The following is a 22,707-nucleotide window of genomic DNA, read 5'->3' on the forward strand; positions in this document are numbered from 1 at the left end:
TTATGAAAAACCCCAACGGTCAAAACGACCCCCTGTGAGCAAGCACTTGGCAACAGTGGGAAGGAAAAACTCCCTCTTAACAGGAAGAAACCTCCAGCAGAACCAGGCTCAGGGAGGGGCAGTCTTCTGCTGAGACTGGTTGGGGCTGAGGGAAAGAACCAGGAAAAGACATGCTGTGGAGGGGGGCAGAGATCGATCACTAATGATTAAATGCGGAGTGATGCATACAGAGCAAAAAGAGAAAGAAACAGTGCATCATGGGAACCCCCCCACAGTCTACGTCTAAAGCAGCATAACCAAGGGATAGTCCAGGGTCACCCGATCCAGCCCTAACTATAAGCCTTAGCGAAAAGGAAAGTTTTAAGCCTAATCTTAAAAGTAGAGAGGGTATCTGTCTCCCTGATCTGAATTGGGAGCTGGTTCCACAGGAGAGGAGCCTGAAAGCTGAAGGCTCTGCCTCCCATTCTACTCTTACAAACCCTAGGAACTACAAGTAAGCCTGCAGTCTGAGAGCGAAGCGCTCTATTAGGGTGATATGGTACTACGAGGTCCCTAAGATAAGATGGGACCTGATTATTCAAAACCTTATAAGTAAGAAGAAGAATTTTAAATTCTATTCTAGAATTAACAGGAAGCCAATGAAGAGAGGCCAACACGGGTGAGATATGCTCTCTCCTGCTAGTCCCCGTCAGTACTCTAGCTGCAGCATTTTGAATTAACTGAAGGCTTTTTAGGGAACTTTAGGACAACCTGATAATAAAGAATTACAATAGTCCAGCCTAGAGGAAATAAATGCATGAATTAGTTTTTCAGCATCACTCTGAGACAAGACCTTTCTGATTTTAGAGATATTGCGTAAATGCAAAAAGGCAGTCCTACATATTGTTTAATATGCGCTTTGAATGACATATCCTGATCAAAAATGACTCCAAGATTTCTCACAGTATTACTAGAGGTCAGGGAAATGCCATCCAGAGTAAAGATGTGGTTAGACACCATGCTTCTAAGATTTGTGGGGCCAAGTACAATAACTTCAGTTTTATCTGAGTTTAAAAGCAGGAAATTAGAGGTCATCCATGTTTTTATGTCTGTAAGACAATCCTGCAGTTTAGCTAATTGGTGTGTGTCCTCTGGCTTCATGGATAGATAAAGCTGGGTATCATCTGCGTAACAATGAAAATTCAAGCAATACCGTCTAATAATACTGCCTAAGGGAAGCATGTATAAAGTGAATAAAATTGGTCCTAGCACAGAACCTTGTGGAACTCCATAATTAACTTTAGTCTGTGAAGAAGATTCCCCATTTACATGAACAAACTGTAATCTATTAGACAAATATGATTCAAACCACCGCAGCGCAGTGCCTTTAATACCTATGACATGCTCTAATCTCTGTAATAAAATTTTATGGTCAACAGTATCAAAAGCAGCACTGAGGTCCAACAGAACAAGCACAGAGATAAGTCCACTGTCCGAAGCCATAAGAAGATCATTTGTAACCTTCACTAATGCTGTTTCTGTACTATGATGAATTCTAAAACCTGACTGAAACTCTTCAAATAGACCATTCCTCTGCAGGTGATCAGTTAGCTGTTTTACAACTACCCTCTCAAGAATCTTTGAGAGAAAAGGAAGGTTGGAGATTGGCCTATAATTAGCTAAAATAGCTGGGTCAAGTGATGGCTTTTTAAGTAATGGTTTAATTACTGCCACCTTAAAAGCCTGTGGTACATAGCCAACTAACAAAGATAAGTTGATCATATTTAAGATTGAAGCATTAAATAATGGTAGGACTTCCTTAAGCAGCCTGGCAGGAATGGGGTCTAATAAACATGTTGATGGTTTGGATGAAGTAACTAATGAAAATAACTCAGACAGAACAATCGGAGAGAAAGAGTCTAACCAAATACCGGCATCACTGAAAGCAGCCAAAGATAACGATACATCTTTGGGATGGTTATGAGTAATTTTTTCTCTAATAGTCAAAATTTTGTTAGCAAAGAAAGTCATGAAGTCATTACTAGTTAAAGTTAATGGAATACTCAGCTCAATAGAGCTCTGACTCTTTGTCAGCCTGGCTACAGTGCTGAAAAGAAACCTGAGGTTGTTCTTATTTTCTTGAATTAGTGATGAGTAGAAAGATGTCCTAGCTTTACGGAGGGCTTTTTTATAGAGCAACAAACTCTTTTTCCAGGCTAAGTGAAGATCTTCTAAATTAGTGAGACGCCATTTCCTCTCCAACTTACGGGTTATCTGCTTTAAGCTACGAGTTTGTGAGTTATACCACGGAGTCAGACACTTCTGATTTAAAGCTCTCTTTTCAGAGGAGCTACAGCATCCAAAGTTGTCTTCAATGAGGATGTAAAACTATTGACGAGATACTCTAACTCTCTTACAGAGTTTAGGTAGCTACTCTGCTCTGTGTTGGTATATGACAATAGAGAACATAAAGAAGGAATCATTAGAAAGTATCCGACCTTATTATTTTTTTCAAAAACCATATGGATTTGAATCACGTGTGATTACATCAGACGTGGGCATGCGAGAGTTTTTTCACGCCTGTCGGTTACGTCATTCGCCTGTGGGCAGTCTTTGAGTGAGGAGTCGCCCACCCTCTCGTCGATTTTTTCATTGTTTAGGAATGGGTCAGAGACTGCTGCTTTGTTTGATCAAAATTTTTTCAAAACTGTAAGGCACAACTGAGTGGACACCATTCAATAAATTCAGCTGGTTTTCAGTAAAAATTTTAACGGCTGATGAGAGATTTTGGTCTGGTAGTGTCACCGTAAGGATGGCCCATGGCGCCTGACGGCGATCTGAGCTTCGAGGCGGCAGCGTCTCACCGTTTCAAGTTGAAAACCTCCACATTTCAGGCTCTGTTGACCCAGTAAGTCGTCAGAGAACAGAGAACTTTCAGAAGAAGTCGGCATGAGGAGTTTATTCGGACATTCCATTGTTAACGGACATTTTGTAATGAAAGAACGTGCGGGCAGAGTCGCATGTCGGGCCGGACCCGACCGCGGGGGGTCGCGACAGGAAAAACACCTCCGTTGGAAACCTTAACGGGCAAGTTGGAACATGCCCAAGCTATTAAACAATTTCTCAGTTACTCACTTGTTGAAAGCCATCAAAAGCCGCCTGAATTTTACAAATGGTTTTCAACACGGAGGTGTTTTTCCTGTCGCGGCGCACACAGATTTGCCGAGTCGTCACGGAAACGACTCGGCGAATTTGCGCGCACGTCTTTCATTACAAAATGTCCTTAAACAGTGGAATGTCCACATAAAGTCCTCATGCCGGCCTCTTCTGAATCTTCTCTGTTCTCTCACGACGTCCTGGGTGAATTAAGCCTTAAATTAGGATGTTTTCAGGTCGAAACAGGCCGACGACGGCGCCTGGAAGCGCTGCACAACGTCCCACTCCGTGGGAAGTCCTTACACCGACAGAAACACCCCATAATCTCTCATCAGCCGTTAAACTTTTCACCGAAAACCAGCTAAATTTCTCAAATAGTGTCCACTCGGATATTCCTCACAGGTCCAGAAAAAAATTTTGATAAAGCAACGCGCGCCGTCTCGAGCAGCATGTGAAACAAAGGAATTCAGCCGAGAGGGCGGGACCACATCTCACTCAAGGCCTGCCCACAGGGAAATGACGTCACCGACACGCGTGAAAAAACTCATGCATGCGCACGAGGGTTCAAGCATGATTGGTGTAATCGAACGTCATTCAAATCCATATAGTTAAAAAAAAAATAAAAGGGTCGGTTTATTATCTAATAGACCACGTATATAGATATTCGGCATGTGAATGATGTACGTTCAAACATTTTCAAGCTGTGTAACAATTCATCTAATTTTGCTGAGTTTCATCATCATAACGTTAAGTTATCCTCGTGATTACACGTCTTCTGGTTATATGATTGGTTGATTTCACTGGCCATTCATGCCTAGGAGGGCAGAGCACATTCGTTTTTTATTTCTCCTCCCCTTTCCGTGACAACCAATCACAGCTCTTAGAGGACTGTGTCATAAATAGCAACGGGGTCAACCCTGCCTCCTCACAAAGATAGGAGTTTCTGTCCCCTCCTTGCTCAGAGTTGCTCTCAGACACCTCTTGGATCTCTCTTAGGCTAAGATTCTTTGCCAGGAAAGTTTAGGCTAAGTTAGGAGCTCTTTGAGTGGGCTTTGATTTGCTTTGTGGTTACAGGCCCTGGACTCCTGGAGAAGGTCCACTATCCAGGAGGGACTTGGGGGATGCTCCCTGGTTGTCTGCCTAAGGAGGCCTTACAGGCACGTCCAACAGGGAGAAGGCCCCGGGGAAATCCTAGTACATGCTAGAGAGATCACATTTCCCAGATGGCTTGGGAACGCCTTGGGATCCCCCTGGAAGAGTTAGAAGACTTGGCCAATGATAGGGAAGTGTGGAATAAGCTGCTTGCTCTGTTGCCACTATGACCCAGACCTGGATTGAATTAATTTAAAGAATGGGATGAAAACAGGAGAACGTGAACGCCTAACATCAGAACGAAGCAAATGCATGACATCAGAATGATGAGAATGGCTGGCATCAAAATAATGTTAACACCTGATATCAGAATGAAGTGAAGGCCTGACATCAGAACAATGTGAACGCCTGACATTAGAACAGTGTGTATGCCTGATGTCAGAATAAAGTGAACACCTGATGTCAGAACCAAGTGAATACAAAATGTTAAGACAAAGCCCATGCCTGATGTAAGAATGAAGCTAAAGCCTGATCAACACCTAACATGAAAACAAAGTGTTTACTTGACATCAGAACTATGTGAACACCTGAAATCAGAACAAAGCAGATGCCTGACGTTGGAACAAAGCAAACACCTGACTTCAGAACAAACCCAATGCCTGATGTCAGAGCAAAGAAATGAATCATGGATCAGTGACGGTGTTAATGGCTCCTGCTTCCTGCTTTTAAGTGTCCATGCAGACGCCATGAGTCCGCAGGAAATCCTGCCGGGAGCCAGATGTTGATTAGTGTGGGAGTCAGCTCCTCGCTTTAATGGAGTCTCAGCAATCCAATAAAGACCTGATTACACCCAGAAGACAGCAAACCAAAACCAGACTCTGAGAGAAACCAACGTTAGGGTTCCTATCATGAGAACTCACATGATTAATATATGTAAACAAAAGGAATCATCACTCAACAATGTTTTTTCCTTTTATTTCCACCTTTGCACATGTACGTTTTATCACAGGCTAGTTGCTCACGTTTTGCTGATCTGCCTCAAAGCCTTTGATCTTTTTCTTTGTGATTCAACTTTTTAATAATTATAGAATTCCAAAATTATTGTCCAACTTTCTGTATCGTCTGTGTGTAGCAGAATAAGATTAGGATCTGGATCCAGATTAGTTACAGTGAAATACACATTCACAAGGCGTTCATGTTAATGAAATTAATAAATAAAAATTTGCTTTTTTATTACACTAAAAAACTTCTATAGCAGCTGGCAGGGATCAACGTTCACGTCATCACTCCTCTCATGGCTGGAATTCAATGAAATTAGCTGGAAAAAAAAAATTTTCTTCTTCTTTTTTTTTTACTGTTTGTTCAGTTGATCTAATGACTTATTGTGAATTAAAAACTCTAATAATATTTGGCCATTTTATCCCACAGAGGAAAGGTGAGCTTTATTTTTCACTGAATTATTCTTGTATAACTGATTTTTGCCGGGGTGGTGGCCAAGAGGTTAGTGCACATGGTTTCAATGCGGAAGGCTACTGGTTCAAACCTCACTCACCACATTTCTCCATGCAGTGTGGTGTTCCATCAGGAAGGGCAGACATTGTAAAACATGCAAGATCCACCTGGCATCTGCTGTGAGTGAAAACAAGGGAGAAGCCAAAGGGGCTTTTTATTGTATAAATATTTTAAGGTCATTCATTCATTCATTCATTCATCTTCTACCGCTTAGTCCAATCAAGGGTCGCGGGGGGCTGGAGCCTATCCCAGCAGCCATTGAGCGCAAGGCGGGGTACACCCAGGACAGGACACCAGTCTGTCTCATGGCCACAAACAGACAAACAAATACAGACGCACCCACACACACACCTACGGACAATTTAAAGATTCCAGTCCACCTAACCCGCATGTTTTGGATGTGGGAGGAAACCGGAGCACCCGGAGGAAACCCACGCAAACACGGGGAGAACATGCAAACTCCACACAGAAAGGCCGTGGAAAGTGAACCCACGACCTTCTCGCTGTGAGGCAGCGGTGCTAACCACTAAGGTCAAACACATTTAATTTGTCCTCCAGCAGCTTTTCTACAGCCAATGCACTGTAGCTCATCTCACATTTTTTATGTTAATATTTTGGTTCTGTCTCATCATGAATGCTGTTGTGATTCTCTAACATCAATTTCAGCTTCTTACATAAAGATATTTGCTTTAAAGTTTGTAAACACTTAAGGAAGTAAAGCGCAAACAAAAAGTCAAGCTTCATGTTTTTATCTGCACAAACCTTCAGCCTGAGGTGCTGTGTTGGTGTCAAACTGGGGGTCAGGGGGCCGGAGAAGGCCACTCCTGAATCTACAATCCCAATTCCAATAAAGTTGGAACGTTGTGTAAAATGTTTAAAAAAAAACAAAAAACCAAATACAATGATTTGCAAATCCTATCAACCTATATTGAACTGAATACACCACAAAGACAAGATATTTAATGTTCAAACTGATAAACTTTATTGTTTATGTGCAAATTTTTGCTCATTTTGAAATGGATGCCTGCAACACGATTCAAAAAATCTGTGACATTGGTATGTTTACCACTGTGTTACATCACCTTTCCTTCTAACAACACTCAATAAGTGTTTGGGAACTGAGGACACTCATGATTGGGGTATAAAAGGAGCATTCCCAAAAGTCTCAGCCGTTCACAAGCAAAGTTGGGGTCAGGATCATCACTGAACAACTGCATGAAAAATAGTCCAACAGTTTAAGACCAATGTTTCTCAGTGTTCAATTGCAAGGAATTTAGGGATTCCATCATCTACAGTCCATAATATAATCAGAAAATTCAGAGAATCTGGAGAACTTTCTACACATAAGCAGCAAGGCCGAAAACCAACATTGAATGTCTGTGACCGGCACTGCATTAAAAACCGACATCATTGTGTAAAGGATCTTACCGCGTGGGCTCAGGAACACTTCACAGAACCATTGTCAGTTAACACAGTTTGTCACTACATCTACAAGTGCAAGTTAAAACTCTACCATGCAAAGCGAAAGCCATACATCAACAACATCCAGAAACGCCACCGCCGCCTGGGGGGGCGCTGTTTGACACCATGGAGTGAAGACGTGCCTCATGAGGCTCCGCAATAATTCCCTTTTCTGCCTTATTTCATTTGTTTTTGGTTATTATTATTCTTTGGTAAATTTCCATATGCTTAACTGTGGAAAAAAAGTACATATATTTTGTTCCTGCTGGACGGAAGCCTGAGTTCTGCTGGGTCACTGGATGAGTGGACGGAGGTACCTAGTGGATAGCAAAAGGGGGTGTGCGCGCATCTTGTTTGGGAAGATGCTTCAGCCGTTAGGGGTATGTTTGATTGTTCTTCTTTTGTTCGTTGCACTGTTTAGGCACAGGTTTTGTGGTCTTCACATGCTTGCAATGGGTCATTCCTCTTTTTTTTTTATTTACTTTACTTTATTTTATTTATTTATTTATTTTGGTGTTTGTTAATAATGTCACAATCCAATAAGGGTAATGTACTGAAGGGTCAAATTCTCAAGTTTTGTAGCTGGAATTGTAAAGGATTAAATCAACCTATTAAAAGGAGTAAAGTGCTCCATCATTTACAGTATTTAGGCGTTCAAATAGCTTTCTTACAGGAAACTCACTTGAAAATTTCAGATCATTCTAGACTTCGGGAGGGCTGGGTGGGTCAGTTGTATCATTCAACTTTTCAAAGTAAGGCTCGGGGCGCTGCCATTCTGATTCACAAATCTGTGCCATTTGTTTGTTCTAATGTCATTGCTGATCCTAATGGTAGATACATTATTGTTAGTGGAAGTATCTTTGATACAAAATTAATTTTGGCTAATGTGTATGCTCCCAATTGGGATGACTGTAATTTTTTTAGTTCCTTTTTCACAAAAATTCCAGATTTATCCTCGCATTTTTTGGTTTTGGGTGGTGATCTCAACTGTTGGTTGAGTCAGCTGGATCGATCATCAAATAATTCTATCAGACAATCACACTCTTCCAAAGTTGTAAATAATTTTCTCAAGGAATTCTCAGTTGTTGATGCCTGGCGTTCTCTTAATCCTACTCTGAGAGAATACACTTTTTTCTCCCCAGTTCATCATACATACACACGTATTGATTACTTTCTCCTGGACAGTCGGCTCATACCTCATATCCGTGCCAGTGCTCATAATGCTATTGTCATTTCAGATCATGCCCCAGTGACATTGGACTTGGTAGTGGGCAGTGGCACTTTCTCTTTTGTCCCATGGCGCATGAATGCGCGCCTGTTGTCTGATGATAAGTTTGCTGACTTTGTGGTGTCAAAAATTGATCTATTTGTTGCCACAAATGATACACCTGGTGTATCGCCTTCCCTTCTGTGGGAGGCATTTAAGGCTTTTATACGGGGACATATTATTTCCTACAGTAGTTTTGATGTGAAGCAAAGAAAGGCAAAGTTATTAGAACTTACAACTCAAATTCATCAGTTGGATGAATTGTATGCCACCTCTCCTTTACCCGAAGTATATAATGATAGATTGTGTTTGCAGGCAGAATTTGATCGCTTATCGTCAGTCCAGGCTGAGGAGATGTTGTTGAAGGCACAACACGCCCAATACGAGCACGGTGACAAGGCCAGTAAACTCCTCTCTCATCAGCTCCGTAGCGTGTTGACAGCACATCTTATTCCACAGATCCAAACCCCTGGTGGTGTTTCATCTGACCCTCAAATAATTAACGATCAGTTTCGGAACTTCTATTCATCACTTTATATCTCTGAATGTCCTTTTAGTATTCTGTCTTTGGACTCATTCTTTGACAACCTTGTCTGTCCTGTATTGGATAGAGCACAGAGTCTTAAGTTGGAGGAGCCTGTTGGTGTCGGGGAGGTTCTTCGGGCTATTAATAGAATGCAGGGTTCTAAATGTCCTGGGCAGGATGGATTTCCTGTTGAATTTTATAGAAAGTTTATTCTTAAATTGGCCCCTCTCCTTTTGAAGATGTTTAATCACTCATTTGAATCTGGATCTCTTCCTGCTTCTTTATTACAGGCCTCCATATCCCTAATCCTGAAGAAGGATAAGGACCCGCTGTCCTGTGGCTCCTATCGCCCGATTTCACTTCTAAATGTAGACTATAAAATTCTTGCAAAAATTTTGGCCCTTCATCTGGAAACCATATTACCATCAGTAATCAGTCCTGACCAGACTGGATTTATTAAAGGTAGATATGCCTTTTCTAACCTTAGACGCTTGTTTAATATACTTTACAGCCCTACAGACTCTGCTGAAGCCGAATTTGCACTTAGTTTGGACACTGAGAAGGCGTTTGACAGAGTCGAGTGGGGTTACCTCTTCTATGTGCTTGAACGATTCGGATTTGGTCATAAGTTTGTCTCATGGATAAAGCTTTTATACACTACCCCACTTGCCTGTGTCAAAACAAATTCTATTTACTCAAAAATTTTTTCCTCTTTTTAGAGGCACTAGACAGGGCTGCCCTATGTCTCCATTATGTTTTGCAATCGCCATAGAACCATTGGCTATCTCACTTAGATCTAATCCACATATCATTGGAGTCACGAGACTTGGCCTTGAACAAAAGGTTTCCCTGTACGCTGACGATTTGCTTTTCTACATTTCAAAACCAGCTTCCTCAATTCCCATTGTTCTCTCAATTCTTGACCAGTTTAGCCGTATTTCTGGCTATAAATTAAACCTAGGTAAAAGTGAAATTTTTCCCTTGAATTCTGCGGCTCGAAGTTATCCATTGGCTTCCCTTCCGTTTCGGGTTGCACTTGAAGGTTTTACATATTTAGGGGTGAAAGTTAAAAGTAAATTTTGTGAACTGTTCAAGTTTAATTTTGAGCCTCTTGTGGATAGGGTTAGGCAGGATTTAGACAGATGGTCCTTACTTCATCTATCTGTTGCTGGAAGAATTAATACAGTTAAAATGAAAGTGCTTCCGAAGTTTTCTTTTCTCTTCCAATGTCCTTGTTTATATCCCTGTCTCTTTCTTTAGTAAACTGGACCAAATTATTACCAGCAACCATCTAGGATCCGTAAATCGGATCTACAGAGACCAAAAAATGTTGGTGGAATGGCATTACCAAATTATATGTTTTATTACTGAGCCTCTAATATCCGCATTCTTACATACTGGCTTAAGTCAGATGACTTGGACAACACCCCACCTTGACTCAGCTTGGAAACCTCATCGTGTGTGCGATCATCCTTATCAGCTCTGGTTTACGCTCCAAAATCGTTACCAGCCACTGAAATCTCTAATAATAAAATCGTAGGCACAACATTGAAGGTTTGGTTTCAGTTTCGGCGCTACTTTAAATTTAACTTCTTTTCTTTGCAATCCCCTATTTTTAAAAACCCTTTATTTCGGCCCTCCCTGATTGATTCTGCATTTTCCCTCTGGTCTTCTCTTGGTATTAAATCATTCAATGATCTCTACTTTGAGGGTACTTTCGCATCTTTTGATCGGCTTTCTTTGAAATTTGATCTCCCAAAAAGTCACTTTTTCCGCTATTTACAAGTTCGAAGCTATGTTAAAGAGAAAACTACTTTGTTTCCATCTAAACCTCCCGCCCAGGATTTTGAGAATCTTCTGTTGCCTCCCCCACCACGAAAGGGTCTTATATCATGCCTATATGAGAGATTGTGTTCTTTACGTGAATCTCATATTTTAACTATCAAAGCAGCATGGGTGGATGACTTTGCTATCCAGGATGATTTATGGGAAACAATCCTCCATCGGGTACATGGTTCTTCTCTGTGTGCCAGGCATGGTTTAATTCAATGTAAGATAGTGCATCACACTCACTGGACTAAGGCTAGACTCTCTAGGGTATATCCTAATGTTAGTCCAGATTGTGACCGTTGCCACCAAACACCCGCATCACTAATCCATATGTTCTGGTCATGTTCATCACTTCAACAATATTGGACCAAAATTTTTGCAACATTGTCAGAAGTTGTCCAGCTGACCATTCAACCTGATCCGTTAACAGCACTGTTTGTGGTTTTTCCTGACAGAGTCGCCATACCAAAACTTAAAGCTGATCTTGTCGCATTCCTCACTTTGTTGGCAAGACGTAGGATTTTGTTGTGTTGGAAATCAGCCACCTCCATCATTTGGAATTTGGATTAATGACTCTTTATATTTCAGCAAACTCGAAAAAATTAAATTTACCTTATGTGGATCCACCTCAAAATTTATTAAGATCTGGTAACCTTTTTTTGATCATATTCGGACACTGCAGACCCGGAAGGTACCCACGTAACCGTAAAAGAATTTCAGCTATATTCACATATTTTATGCTTGACCCTTGTATTATTGTATGATTGCCCTTAATATTATCTGGATTAACTCAACTTTAATTATTTGGTCATATTTACTTACTGGCCCTTTCATCTCAGAACTTTATCTTTTTGTCTTTGCACAATGAAGACCCCATCTTTTTATTTATTTTTTTTTTCCTTTGTCTCTTTATGTGTATATATATATATATATATATTATTATTATTATTATTATTGCTGTTATTTTTTTACGCTGCCTACATTGCACATCTTAATACTTTTGTTAAGATTGGTCTTCTTTCTTCAGATTGTACCTTTTGGTAGCTGTTTTTTTTTTTTTTCTCAATATTTTATTACTCAGGTATGATTGTGCTGTGCACTGTAGAAGGATGGTTCCATTCTGTTCTTCTGTTCTTTAAAAAAAAAAATGCATATATATTTTGTATATCCGTATTCTGTATTATTGGTGTAAAAATCCAATAAAAAAATATATATATATATATAAAAAAAAAAGAAACGCCACCGCCTTCTCTGGGTCTGAGCTCATTTGAAATGGACAGATGCAAAGTGGAAAAGTGTGCTGTGGTCTGATGAGTCCACATTTCAAACTGTTTTTGGAAATCATGGACGTCGTGTCCTCCGGAAAAAAGAGGAAAAACACCATCCAGATTGTTACCTGTGCAAAGTTCAAAAGCCAGCATCTGTGATGGTATGGGGGTGTGTTAGTGCCCATGGCATGGACAACTTACACATCTGTGATGGCACCATCAATGCTGAAAGGTACATCCAGGTTTTGGAGCAACACATGCTGCCATCCAAGCAACGTCTTTTTCAGGGACGTCCCTGGTTATTTCAGTAAGACAATGCCAAGACACATTCTGCACGTGTTACAACAGCATGGCTTCGTAGTAAAAGAGTGCAGGTACTAGACTGGCCTGCCTGCAGTCCAGACCTGTCACCCATTGAAAATGTGTGGCGCATTATGAAATGCAAAATACAACAACAGAGACCCCGGACTGTTGAACAACTGAAGTCATACATCAAGCAAGAATGGGAAAGAATTCCACCTACAAAGCTTCAACAATTAGTGTCCTCAGTTCCCAAACGCTTATTGAGTGTTGTTAGAAGGAAAGGTGATGTAACACAGTGATAAACATACAACTGTCCCAGCTTTTTTGAAACATGTTGCAGGCATCCATTTCAAAATGAGCAAATATTTGCACAAAACAAGAAAGTGTATCAGTTTGAACATTAAATATCTTGTCTTTGTGGTGTATTCAACTGAATACAGGTTGAAGAGGATTTGCAAATCATTGTATTATGTTTCTATTTACATTTTACACAAAGTCCCAACTTCACTGGAATTGGGGTTGTAAGTGTGACTTTCCAAAGCTCAATAAGTGCATTTCAAGATATTTCAACTTCAGAACCAATTCTGGATTCATACACACACACACACACACACACACACACACACTCACACACACAAAATCACTATGTGATGATCTTTAAGGTAAAATCACAGCACAATTAAACTGTCTTTTGATCTTCTTCAGATAAAGCTCCGCCTTCCACCTCCTCTTCATCAGTTAGCCTAAAACGCTCCACCTCCAGCTTCTGATGGCTACCAACCCAAGCCCCGTCCACTTACAAAACAGCATGGAGGCAGCACAGCAGCCAGACCAGCCAATCAGCACACAGCCAGATGGAGAGACCAATCATTGCACAGTGACTTCTCAACCTGTCAGTGCCGAGCAACAAGCCCTGCCCCAAGCAACAGACACTCCCGAAGCCAAGCAGACAGATGAGAGCAAACCCATGGAGCACCTGTCAGTGATCAATGAGAACACAGAGACAAGTAAGAATCAATCACACTGAAGAATTCAAATTTTTTTATTTAAAATTAAATAAATCAGTTCTTCAGAATCTGTTTGCACATATCACATAGTGAATTGTGTAAAAAGATTATTATTACTATTATCATCGTCGTCGTCAGTGTATGCCTCTAGGTCCTCATGTTTGGTGACATATCTTTGCAGGAGAATGAAGGACCAAGTCTTTAGTGTCCAGGGGCCTCATGTACAAAGACTTGCATGGATTTCCTACTGAAACATGGCATACGCCAAAACCCAGAAACTGGCGTAAACTCAAAATAATTCAGATGTATCAAAGTGTGCATATGCATGGATCCAAGCACGTTCCTTTTGTGCATCCCACTGAACTTGGAATTGAGCGCACATGCAGAAGTACCAAACTCCTCACTGTCCACGTCCCTATTTAAATATGCAAATGTATTTAAATAAGTCCTGGGACCTGGGGATTCCCCTCTCTGTCCAGAATCACGGTAAGAAAAGGAATTTAACCGAGCGTGGGCTACAGATGAAGTGGAATAAATGAAGTAATTGAAGTCGATTAATGTGGGGACATTTTTTGTGGTACCCTGTCAACCGGAATAGACATGAAGCGGAAGCAGCACACACACACTGAAGTTAAAGAGAATGAGGTGCAGCTGACAGTGTGTGACATCACAGCTATACGCACACATTTACTGACAAATACTGAACACAGGCAGACAATCAGAGACTTATTAAGAAGCTCTAGTTTCACTTTCGAGAAACAAACAAACAAAAAATAATAATAACAAAAACATATTTGAATGGGCAAATGCCCAAATGTACCCACACTGGTTTCATTTGGGACAAATACTTACTCATCGTGTATGTGGCAGACAGGGGCACAAAATGCAGGGTGACACAGGGGAAGGGGGGTCTGGGGGGTTATGGTTATGGTTAGGAGAAGGGGTTAGGGTTAGAAATAATAAAATAAAAAAAACATGTCACAGAAATATTAATCAATTCGTGACAGGAGCATGAAGAAAAGCATGAGACTGGGCTGCCCCAACCACGCTGTTAGTAAGGATGAATGAGTCAGACCAGGCCACCTAACCACGATGTTACATTTGCACATCGCATATGATTTGAACACTGATGGAATGAAAAAAGTTTTTTATTAACAAGACCAAATTCGTCACGTGATGGCGCCTTTATAGCAATATGTGTGCAGTTAATAGCTCAGATTACATTCGGTAAACTGGCTTTTGCTGCAAATTCCACTTTAATGTTAGAATGTGATGTACACGGATGACATTCAGATGATTCCATCCCACATAGCTGGCATGGCTCGGCTCAAGGTTAACAGGCACACTCCTGACCAATCCACCAGCTCCCACTGGAATGCCGCTGTTGCCAGGAAGCCCAGCTTGGGCAGCACCTCTGTGGACATAGACAACCCCTGGCTCCTCGCTGTATTGCGCTATGGGCCGGCAGCAGTTCTGTGCACAACTCCAGTCACAGTGACCTTGGTACACAAAATCGGCTTATGAGCCAATTGTCGTCATTTGCAAGTAAATCCTTGCATTCCATGAAAACATGCTCATGTTGGATTGTACCATTTGCAAGGTCCTCTAACAATGCTAACGCAGCCACTGTTAGTGCCATTTTATGCAGCACTTTGTGCGTGCTTTTAGATCCAGCCATATAATTGCAAACACATGGGTGTGTTTCTGATGTGCACATCACTCCACTCCAATGACTTCTTGTTTCCCAGTATCCCAACATCACCTCTACGTTACCAGTGGACCAGCAGCTGTAAAAAAACATGTGTACGCTAGCCAAAATTTTTGTGTGACACACTGCACATTTTCACGGTCATTTCACTTTTGATACATTAACATGGAGACGGACGTACGGCACGGTTTTGTGCGTACGCACATTTTGTACATGAGACCCCTGGTGTTTTATGTCCATATAGTTGTGAGACCTGTACTGTACCCAGTGACCTAAGGTGATGACTGGATGTCTTTGGTACCAGATATTTTTGGAGGATCCTTGGGTACCACTGGAATGACTTTGTGTCAAATGAAGGGTTACTTAGGGAGACTCAGATAGGGATGATCACTGACAATGTGAAGGAACATCAGCCAAGACAGGTGTGTCAGTGTTGAGGACCCCAGCAGTTGGAGAAGGTAAAGGACACACACACGTTTCACCTGGCTGCAACAGAGCCAAGACAATTCAACGTGTTGGATGAGGCGACACATGGCGCTAGCTCTTGCTTCCAGACTTGATTATTTAACTAATCCACAATCATAAATAAAGAGACTCTTAGATGTATTAGTTTCAGAGCACAGATTGCTGGGGGTTTTCGGTTTGGTTGAGGGGTTTGTAGTGTTCTTTTGATGTGGTTCCTGTCCCTGTGTCCTTTTATGTTTCTAGTCACCTGTCCTGTCCAGTCCCCCCGTGATCTGTGAGCATGTGCATCTCCTCCTGTTGTCTGTGGGTACATGTGTGAGGGTGTCGCCTCTCTGTCGTGTGTGTGTGTGTGTGTGTGTGTGGTGCATGTGGGCATTCCCCCCGTGGTCTGTGTGTGTGTATGTGGGTGTGTGTGAGAGTAGGGGTGTGTTTGCACAAGTGTTCCCCAAGTGTCTCGTCCTCCTGTTCTACAGCTGTGCGCAGTCGTCTTGGTTACGCCTGGCGGCTGCACGTGTCATCTGTCATCTTCTGTGTCAGTGGGCCCCGCCCCTCCTGTTATGTGTTTTCCGCCCTCTTATCCGTTATGAGTTTATCTGTGAACGGTGTTGTCTTAGGACTCCTGGATTATGTTTGGTATAATTTATGTTTCAAGGTTATGATGTGTTTTACCATTTAGTCCTCGTCTGTGGCTGCCCGTGGTTGTAAGGATGACACCTGGCAGCCAGGTGGGGCGTTTTGACAGCTTTCCCCTCGCGCACTGTTTGGTGTCTCTTCTTTGTGTTTCATGTTTTTTATTTTTTCCTTGTGTTTATTGCATTTCTGTTGTTCATCACTGTGTCATTTTGTTGGTTCACTGTTTCATGATTTGGTTTTATTTTTTCCACTTGGGTTGTCTGGTAATTTTTCTTCCCCCACGTGCCTGTCCTGTTCCGTTCACCCATGTCACACCTGTGGTTCATCAGTTCAGTTTGTTTTTAAGCTCTCACTTTGTCATTGTTCAGTGCCCGTCCCTTGCTCCTCACCACACTATTCATGTACTGTTAGATCACACATTGTATCGAGCTCATCCACCTTTTCCCTCGCTCCATTTCTCTGCACCAAGTGTCACCTGGTCGTAAGTGCTCCACGCACTGTCAGTGTTTTTTTGACAGCTGTTTTTTGTTGCCACACCATTTGTTAGCCACTCAGCCTTTTGTAGTTTTATTTATTTATTTATTTATTGGTTCTTATCTGGAGTCACATGTATTTTTACAGCCACGTTTGGGACTATTAAACACCTAATCCTTTGTTGTCCAGCTGCCTGCATCCTGGGGTCCAACCTTCATGTTCCGTGGTACCAAACTATTACAACAGATGATCCATTTGAGATCAGGACTGAAGTGATTTAAAAAACAAATTATTTTGTGCCAAAACAAACTGGAGAACATGAGCTTTGTAAGAGTTCTCTATAATGAGGAAAAGTCTTTTTTCATCATTATTTCAGTCATCTCGCTCTGTTCTTGTCCAGGTAACGGAGTTGCTCCAGGCATGGCTAACTCCTCTCCAACAGCGCCCTCTGTGTCACCTAAGCAGCAACACTCCAAACCTGGAGGCAGCGCCAATGGTCAGCCTCGGATAAGTAGCCGGTCTGCATCTTTGGCAGGAAATTCACCTCGACCTTCACTCACACGCCAGGCCAGCACCATCACAGAGGGAGCCATAGATGGTTCCAAGCCCAGGGACTACCTAATGTTGGCCATACTGTCGTGTTTCTGCCCGCTATGGCCCATCAACATCGTCGCTCTCACCTTCTCCGTCATGGTACCACTTTATTATAAATTAATTAGTAAGATGGAGCAGGTCCAGTCAGACCAAGAGACATTATATTTCTTAATACAACTACACCACTACTGGTGGACATGGTGGCCACTAGGGCTAGGGCTACTTCCACACAAACTCCTTTCCACAGGTTTATGATCATGTTTGTTTTAGAATGTAACTGCAGTTAAACAATAGGAAAGCAAAAGTTGTTTTTCTTAATTTCTTTTAGTGGGGGTTGGCCTCCACCAGGGCTGCACCTTGTCACCAATCCTGTTTGTGATATTCATAGACAGGATATTGAAATGTAGTCAGGGGGAAGACGGTTTCCACTGGGGTGGGCTCAGGGTCATCGCTGCTTTTTTAGATGATGTGATCCTGTTGGCTTTATCAGCCGGTGACCTCCAACACTCACTGGATAGGGTCACAGCCAAGTGTGAAGCGGCTGGGATGAGGATCAGCACCTCTAAATCTGAGGCCATGGTTCTCAGCAGGAAACCAATGGATTGTCTACTTTTGGTAGGGAATGAGGTCTTGCCCCAGGTGAAGGAGTTCAAGTACCTTGGGGTCTTGCTCACAAGTGAGGGGACAATGGGGCATGAGATTGGCCGGAGAATTGGCGCAGCAAGGGCGGTGTTGCATTTGCTCTGCTGTATTGTTGTGATGAAAATGGAGCTGAGCTAAAAGGCGAAGCTCTCAATTTTCTGGTCAGTCATTGTTCCTACTCTCACCTATGGTCATGAGGGTTGGGTCATGATCGAAAGAGCTAGATCAAGTACCCAAAATGGGCTTCCTCAGGAGGGTGGCTGGTGTCTCCCTTAGAGATAGGGTGAGAAGCTCGGTCATCCATGGGGAGCTCAGAGTAGAGCCACTGCTCCTTCGCTTTGTAAGGAGCCAGCTGACGTGGTTCGGGCATCTGGTAAGGATGCCCCCTGGGCGCCTCCCTAGGGAGGTGTTCCAGGAACGTCCAACCGGGAGAAGGACCCAGGGAAATCCATCTGGGAGGAAACCCCGGGGAAGACCCAGGACTAGGTTGAGAGATTATATCTGCACACTGGCCTGGGAATGCCTCGGGATCCCCCAGTAAAGGTGGTTAATGTGGCCTGGGAAAGGGAAGTCTGGGGTCCCCTACTGGAGCTGTTGCCCCCGTGACCCGATCCTAGATAAGCGGTTGAAGATGAGTGAGTGAGTGAAGTTTATTTCTCTGATTTAATACATTGGTGTTTGTAAATGGTCTGTCTATCACTGACAACCACATCTGCACCTAATTTTCATCATCAATCCAGCAACCACTAAGCACCCAGCAGGTGGCAGACATGTCTAATACTTGAACAAAAGAAAGTTGCCTATTGAATTAATGTGGTGCATCAAAATTCACCAGATGTGAAAGGAGTTAATCTAATTATATATCCTTTTAATTCGGTGTGTTGTAAGATAAGAGCATTTACTGTTTTTGATTTATGTTAAGTTGGAGGAGTTGAACAAATTTATCTGTTGACTCACTCCTTTTACAGGCTACTACATACCTGGGCTGTTCCAAAGCCTAGGAGTAAACGAGGTCTGTTAGAAAAGTATACAACCTTTTTATTTTTTTCAAAAACTATGTGGATTTGAATCATGCGCTTGCATCAGACGAGCTTGAACCTTCGTGCGCATGCGTGAGTTTTTTCACGCCTGTCGGTTGCGTCCTTTGCCTGTGGGCAGGCTTTGAGTGAGCACTAGTCCACCCCCCTCGTTGGATTTTTATTGTCAGGGAAATGGCTGAGAGGCTGCCGCTTTGCTCCATGAAATTTTTTCAGAAACTGTTAGAGACAGCCAGTTGGAAACCATTCGAAGGTTCAGATGGATGTCGGTGAAGATTCTGTCAGCGTCACACGGATTAAGGACCATTAAAACTGGATTAAAAACGGCCCATGGCGTGCCCCGAGCGGCCATTGACAGGCTGGAACGAGCAGATCACTTCCAAATTTAAGGCTCTGTTGATGCAGGACGTCGTGTGACTAGCAGAGAAGTTTCATAAGAGGTCGGGATCAGCACATTCCAATGTTAAAGGAGATTTTGTTATGAAAGACGTGTGGACGGATTCGCGCGTCGAGACGCAGCCGCTCATGGCGCGGGACAAACAACACCTCCGTGTTGGAAGTCTCCCAGGACATCCTCCGCACGTCTTTGATTACAAAATCTCCTGTAACAGTGGAATGTGCCACAAAAGTGCTATGTCCAGCTCTGTTGCCATTTCTGTGGTAGTCACACGATGTCCCAGATCAACACAGCATTCAATTTAGAAATGATCTGCTCGTTCCAGCCTGTCGTTGGCCGCTCGGTGCGCCGCGTGCCCTCCGCTGCTGTGGGCCGTCTTTAAAAAGGTTTTAACACTCCTTAATCCGTGTGACCCCGACAGAATCTTCACCGAAATCCATCTGAATCTTTCGAATGGTTTCCAACTGGCTGTCTCTAACAGTTTCTGAAAAAAATTTCATGGAGCGAAGCGGCAGCCTCTCAGCCATTTCACTGACAATAAAAATCAGACGAGGGGGGTGGGCCAGTGCTCACTCAAAGCCTGCCCACAGGCGAATGACGCAACTGACAGGCGTGAAAAAACTCACGCATGCGCACGAAGGTTCAAGCTTGTCTGATGCAAGCGCACATGATTCAAATCCATATAGTTTTTGAAAAAAAATAAAAAGGTCGGATAGTTTTCTAACAGACCTCGTATATCCTGGTAATGGAGCCATGGTACAGTGTTCATAAAATCTATGATGGCTCCTCAGGGTTCAGTTTTGGGCCTGTCCCATTTGTTCTTCAGGTGTTGCCACAGGTGGAAATCATACAAACCAACACAGTTTGTTGCCTTAAATGTGTAGACAACAAAAAAAATTAAGCCACATCAAGAACCCACATGTGAATATTTATTAATTTAGATATCCCCCAAATATCTCCAAATAGAGATAAAAACCAACATTTTTATAAAGTGTCAGAGTATTAAAAAAATGACAATTCTTTTTTTTTTAAAAATCACAACAAATCATTAGTATCAGCAGGTAATGAATGTAAAACTCACTAAAAGATTATGAATGTGGTGAAAATAAAGCCAGCAATTTATTTCAGCTGCTGTTTGCTTCATGTGTTATAAATAACTCATAAAAACCAGCTGTTAACACAGTTATCAGTATCACGTCTTCTGTAAAATTCTGCAAATGCTGTCCTCTTTTGCTCTCTTTCAGTCCCGAAACAGTCTACAGCAAGGCAACGTGGATGGAGCTCGACGTTTGGGCCGTAACGCCATGGTGTTGTCCATCGTCTCTATTTTGGGTGGGATCGCCATCATCGTCACGGCCATCGTCCTCAACAAGGGATGTAAGTCTGATCTCCCCCTCAAGAAGCTTTTTGCAAATTATGGTAGAAATATTTTCACCGATACGTTTACATCTCCTGGACTTCATGATGTTTAGCCACTATGACAAAACATCATAAAAGCAAACACGAACTCTCTGATCTGTATGACTGAGAATCTTTATCAACAGAAATATTTTTGAAAATTTTCTGTCCATTAATATGAGATTGATCTGATGAGATTTAAACAGTGGAAATCGGGTCTGTGTCTGTTTGTCTCCTCAGTTATCTTAAAGTCCTGATATGGTTCCTCGCCTGGTGACACAAACTTCACGCAGTCTGACCGACACGACACCGTTCTCTCCTGAAGCACTGTCATCTTCAAGCGCCTGCACCAGATGAAAAAAAAAAAGTAAAAATCTGATCCTGTTCTTTGCTGTTGATCCTTGTTGCACGAGCATGGTCCACCCTCAACTTCTGACAAGACACGCCCACTTCTGTCACAGACGCCTGATTTGGATATCAAAGGAGAAATGGGTGGAGTATCGACCTTCACACAGACACAAACCAATGTAGGAACCACTTTGCTTGGAACTTTATGGCTCCTGGTTGCATTTGCACCAAATTTCAACCTTCATATGACAATTCACCAATCAGCACTGCTGTGATATATTTTTTTTTATCATTATTACTTCTCAGCACCACTTTGTGTTGTGCAACATTCCAACAAAATCTTTCAAGTTTCATTTTTCCTTTTTTCCACCCCATTCTTGATCTCTTCTGCAAAAACTGAAGGGCTTGCACCTCACTGGTCTTCAGGCTTGTTTGCATTTTCTATGACAGATTTTGTTCCTGGTTGTGGATCTCCGCCTAGGGAAGGTTCTTCCTCGTACCACTGAAGACTACCTTCCCATGAGTGGGCACTAGGAACTCAAGTGGTTCCTGGTTCTTTAGTGGAGAAAACAACAGTCCTGAAAATGTTCCTTGCTGTTGAAGCAGTTCCTAAAGCAATCCTTGCTTCAAAGTTGCTGTTGTCATGGAAACCAACATCTGGGATGATGAGTCAAATATCTCCAAGCCACTGAAGCAGTAACAGGAGCAGAAGAATGATGCTGAAAACAGCAACTCCACATTCAAAAGCCAAACCTGAAGAACCAACAAACAACAAAGACTTTACACTGAATGCAGGACAGCAAACATAAAGAGTGACGTGTTGATTTTTCATTATTCATGTGTTTCCGGGTGATAACACACAGTAAGGTGGCCCATTGGTGCAACTCAACTACCCTTCTGAAAATTCAGCAGCAAAACTGTAAACATAACATTTCACATAACAACGGTTGAAGAAGGATTTTTTTAAAAACATTCAAAACACACACACACAAAAAGATATGTAAAAAAAAAAAAAAAAAAAAGGGATGTAAAATTTCCGAATACACGAATATATTTTGGAAAACAACAACAAACAGATGTTTCACTCCAGCTACAGATGAAAAATGTTGAGATGAAATGCTCAAAATATGAATTGACATTATTAATATAAAAAAACTCTTTCATACATTTTGCTCATATTCTCCATTTCTGTTTTGTTTTCTGAAATCCTGCTGTGGTTTTGTGTTTTGCACCTCAGGGCTGCCAAACCCTGCTGCACTGCAGTCAGAAGAGAAAGGAGATATGATAGAGATGAACAAAGATAGAGAGTCGCACGTGTCTGTGGGCATCACGTGGTTCTTCGCAGTTGTCTGAATGTCTAAGTGCAGCTTTTTGTACCACAGTTCGTCTGTTTGTAACATATTTCATTACCGTCAGGTGCAGCATTTTCCACTTAATGGGCCGCTTTAATGTTGGGGGGGGTTTTTTACTTTTCATTTTGTTTTTGTGATTATGTTTACCACAAACCTTTGTTCACCATGAAGATTCAAAATTGGCTTAATTCATTCAGTGTCAAATTTAGTTACTGACTAGTCGACTAATGATTTTCATTAGTTGTCCCAACCCTAGTA

The 22,707-nt window shown here is 42.1% G+C and overlaps 1 protein-coding gene across 1 annotated transcript in view; it reads left to right on the plus strand.

The window, feature by feature from the left end:
* Positions 1 to 22,057, plus strand: part of LOC117528164 (trafficking regulator of GLUT4 1) — a 42,921-nt gene extending 20,864 nt beyond the window's left edge. The window contains exons 2-5 of the mRNA XM_034190744.1: positions 13,100 to 13,401; positions 17,082 to 17,374; positions 20,596 to 20,728; positions 20,990 to 22,057. Of these exons, the coding sequence (XP_034046635.1) occupies positions 13,164 to 13,401; positions 17,082 to 17,374; positions 20,596 to 20,728; positions 20,990 to 21,006 (681 nt within the window). The 5' untranslated portion in view covers positions 13,100 to 13,163 and the 3' untranslated portion in view covers positions 21,007 to 22,057. The remainder of the gene's footprint in view (positions 1 to 13,099; positions 13,402 to 17,081; positions 17,375 to 20,595; positions 20,729 to 20,989) is intronic.
* Positions 22,058 to 22,707: the final 650 nt, after the last annotated feature.

Source organism: Thalassophryne amazonica, chromosome 16 (assembly GCF_902500255.1).
Source record: "Thalassophryne amazonica chromosome 16, fThaAma1.1, whole genome shotgun sequence".
Lineage (NCBI taxonomy): Eukaryota > Metazoa > Chordata > Actinopteri > Batrachoidiformes > Batrachoididae > Thalassophryne > Thalassophryne amazonica.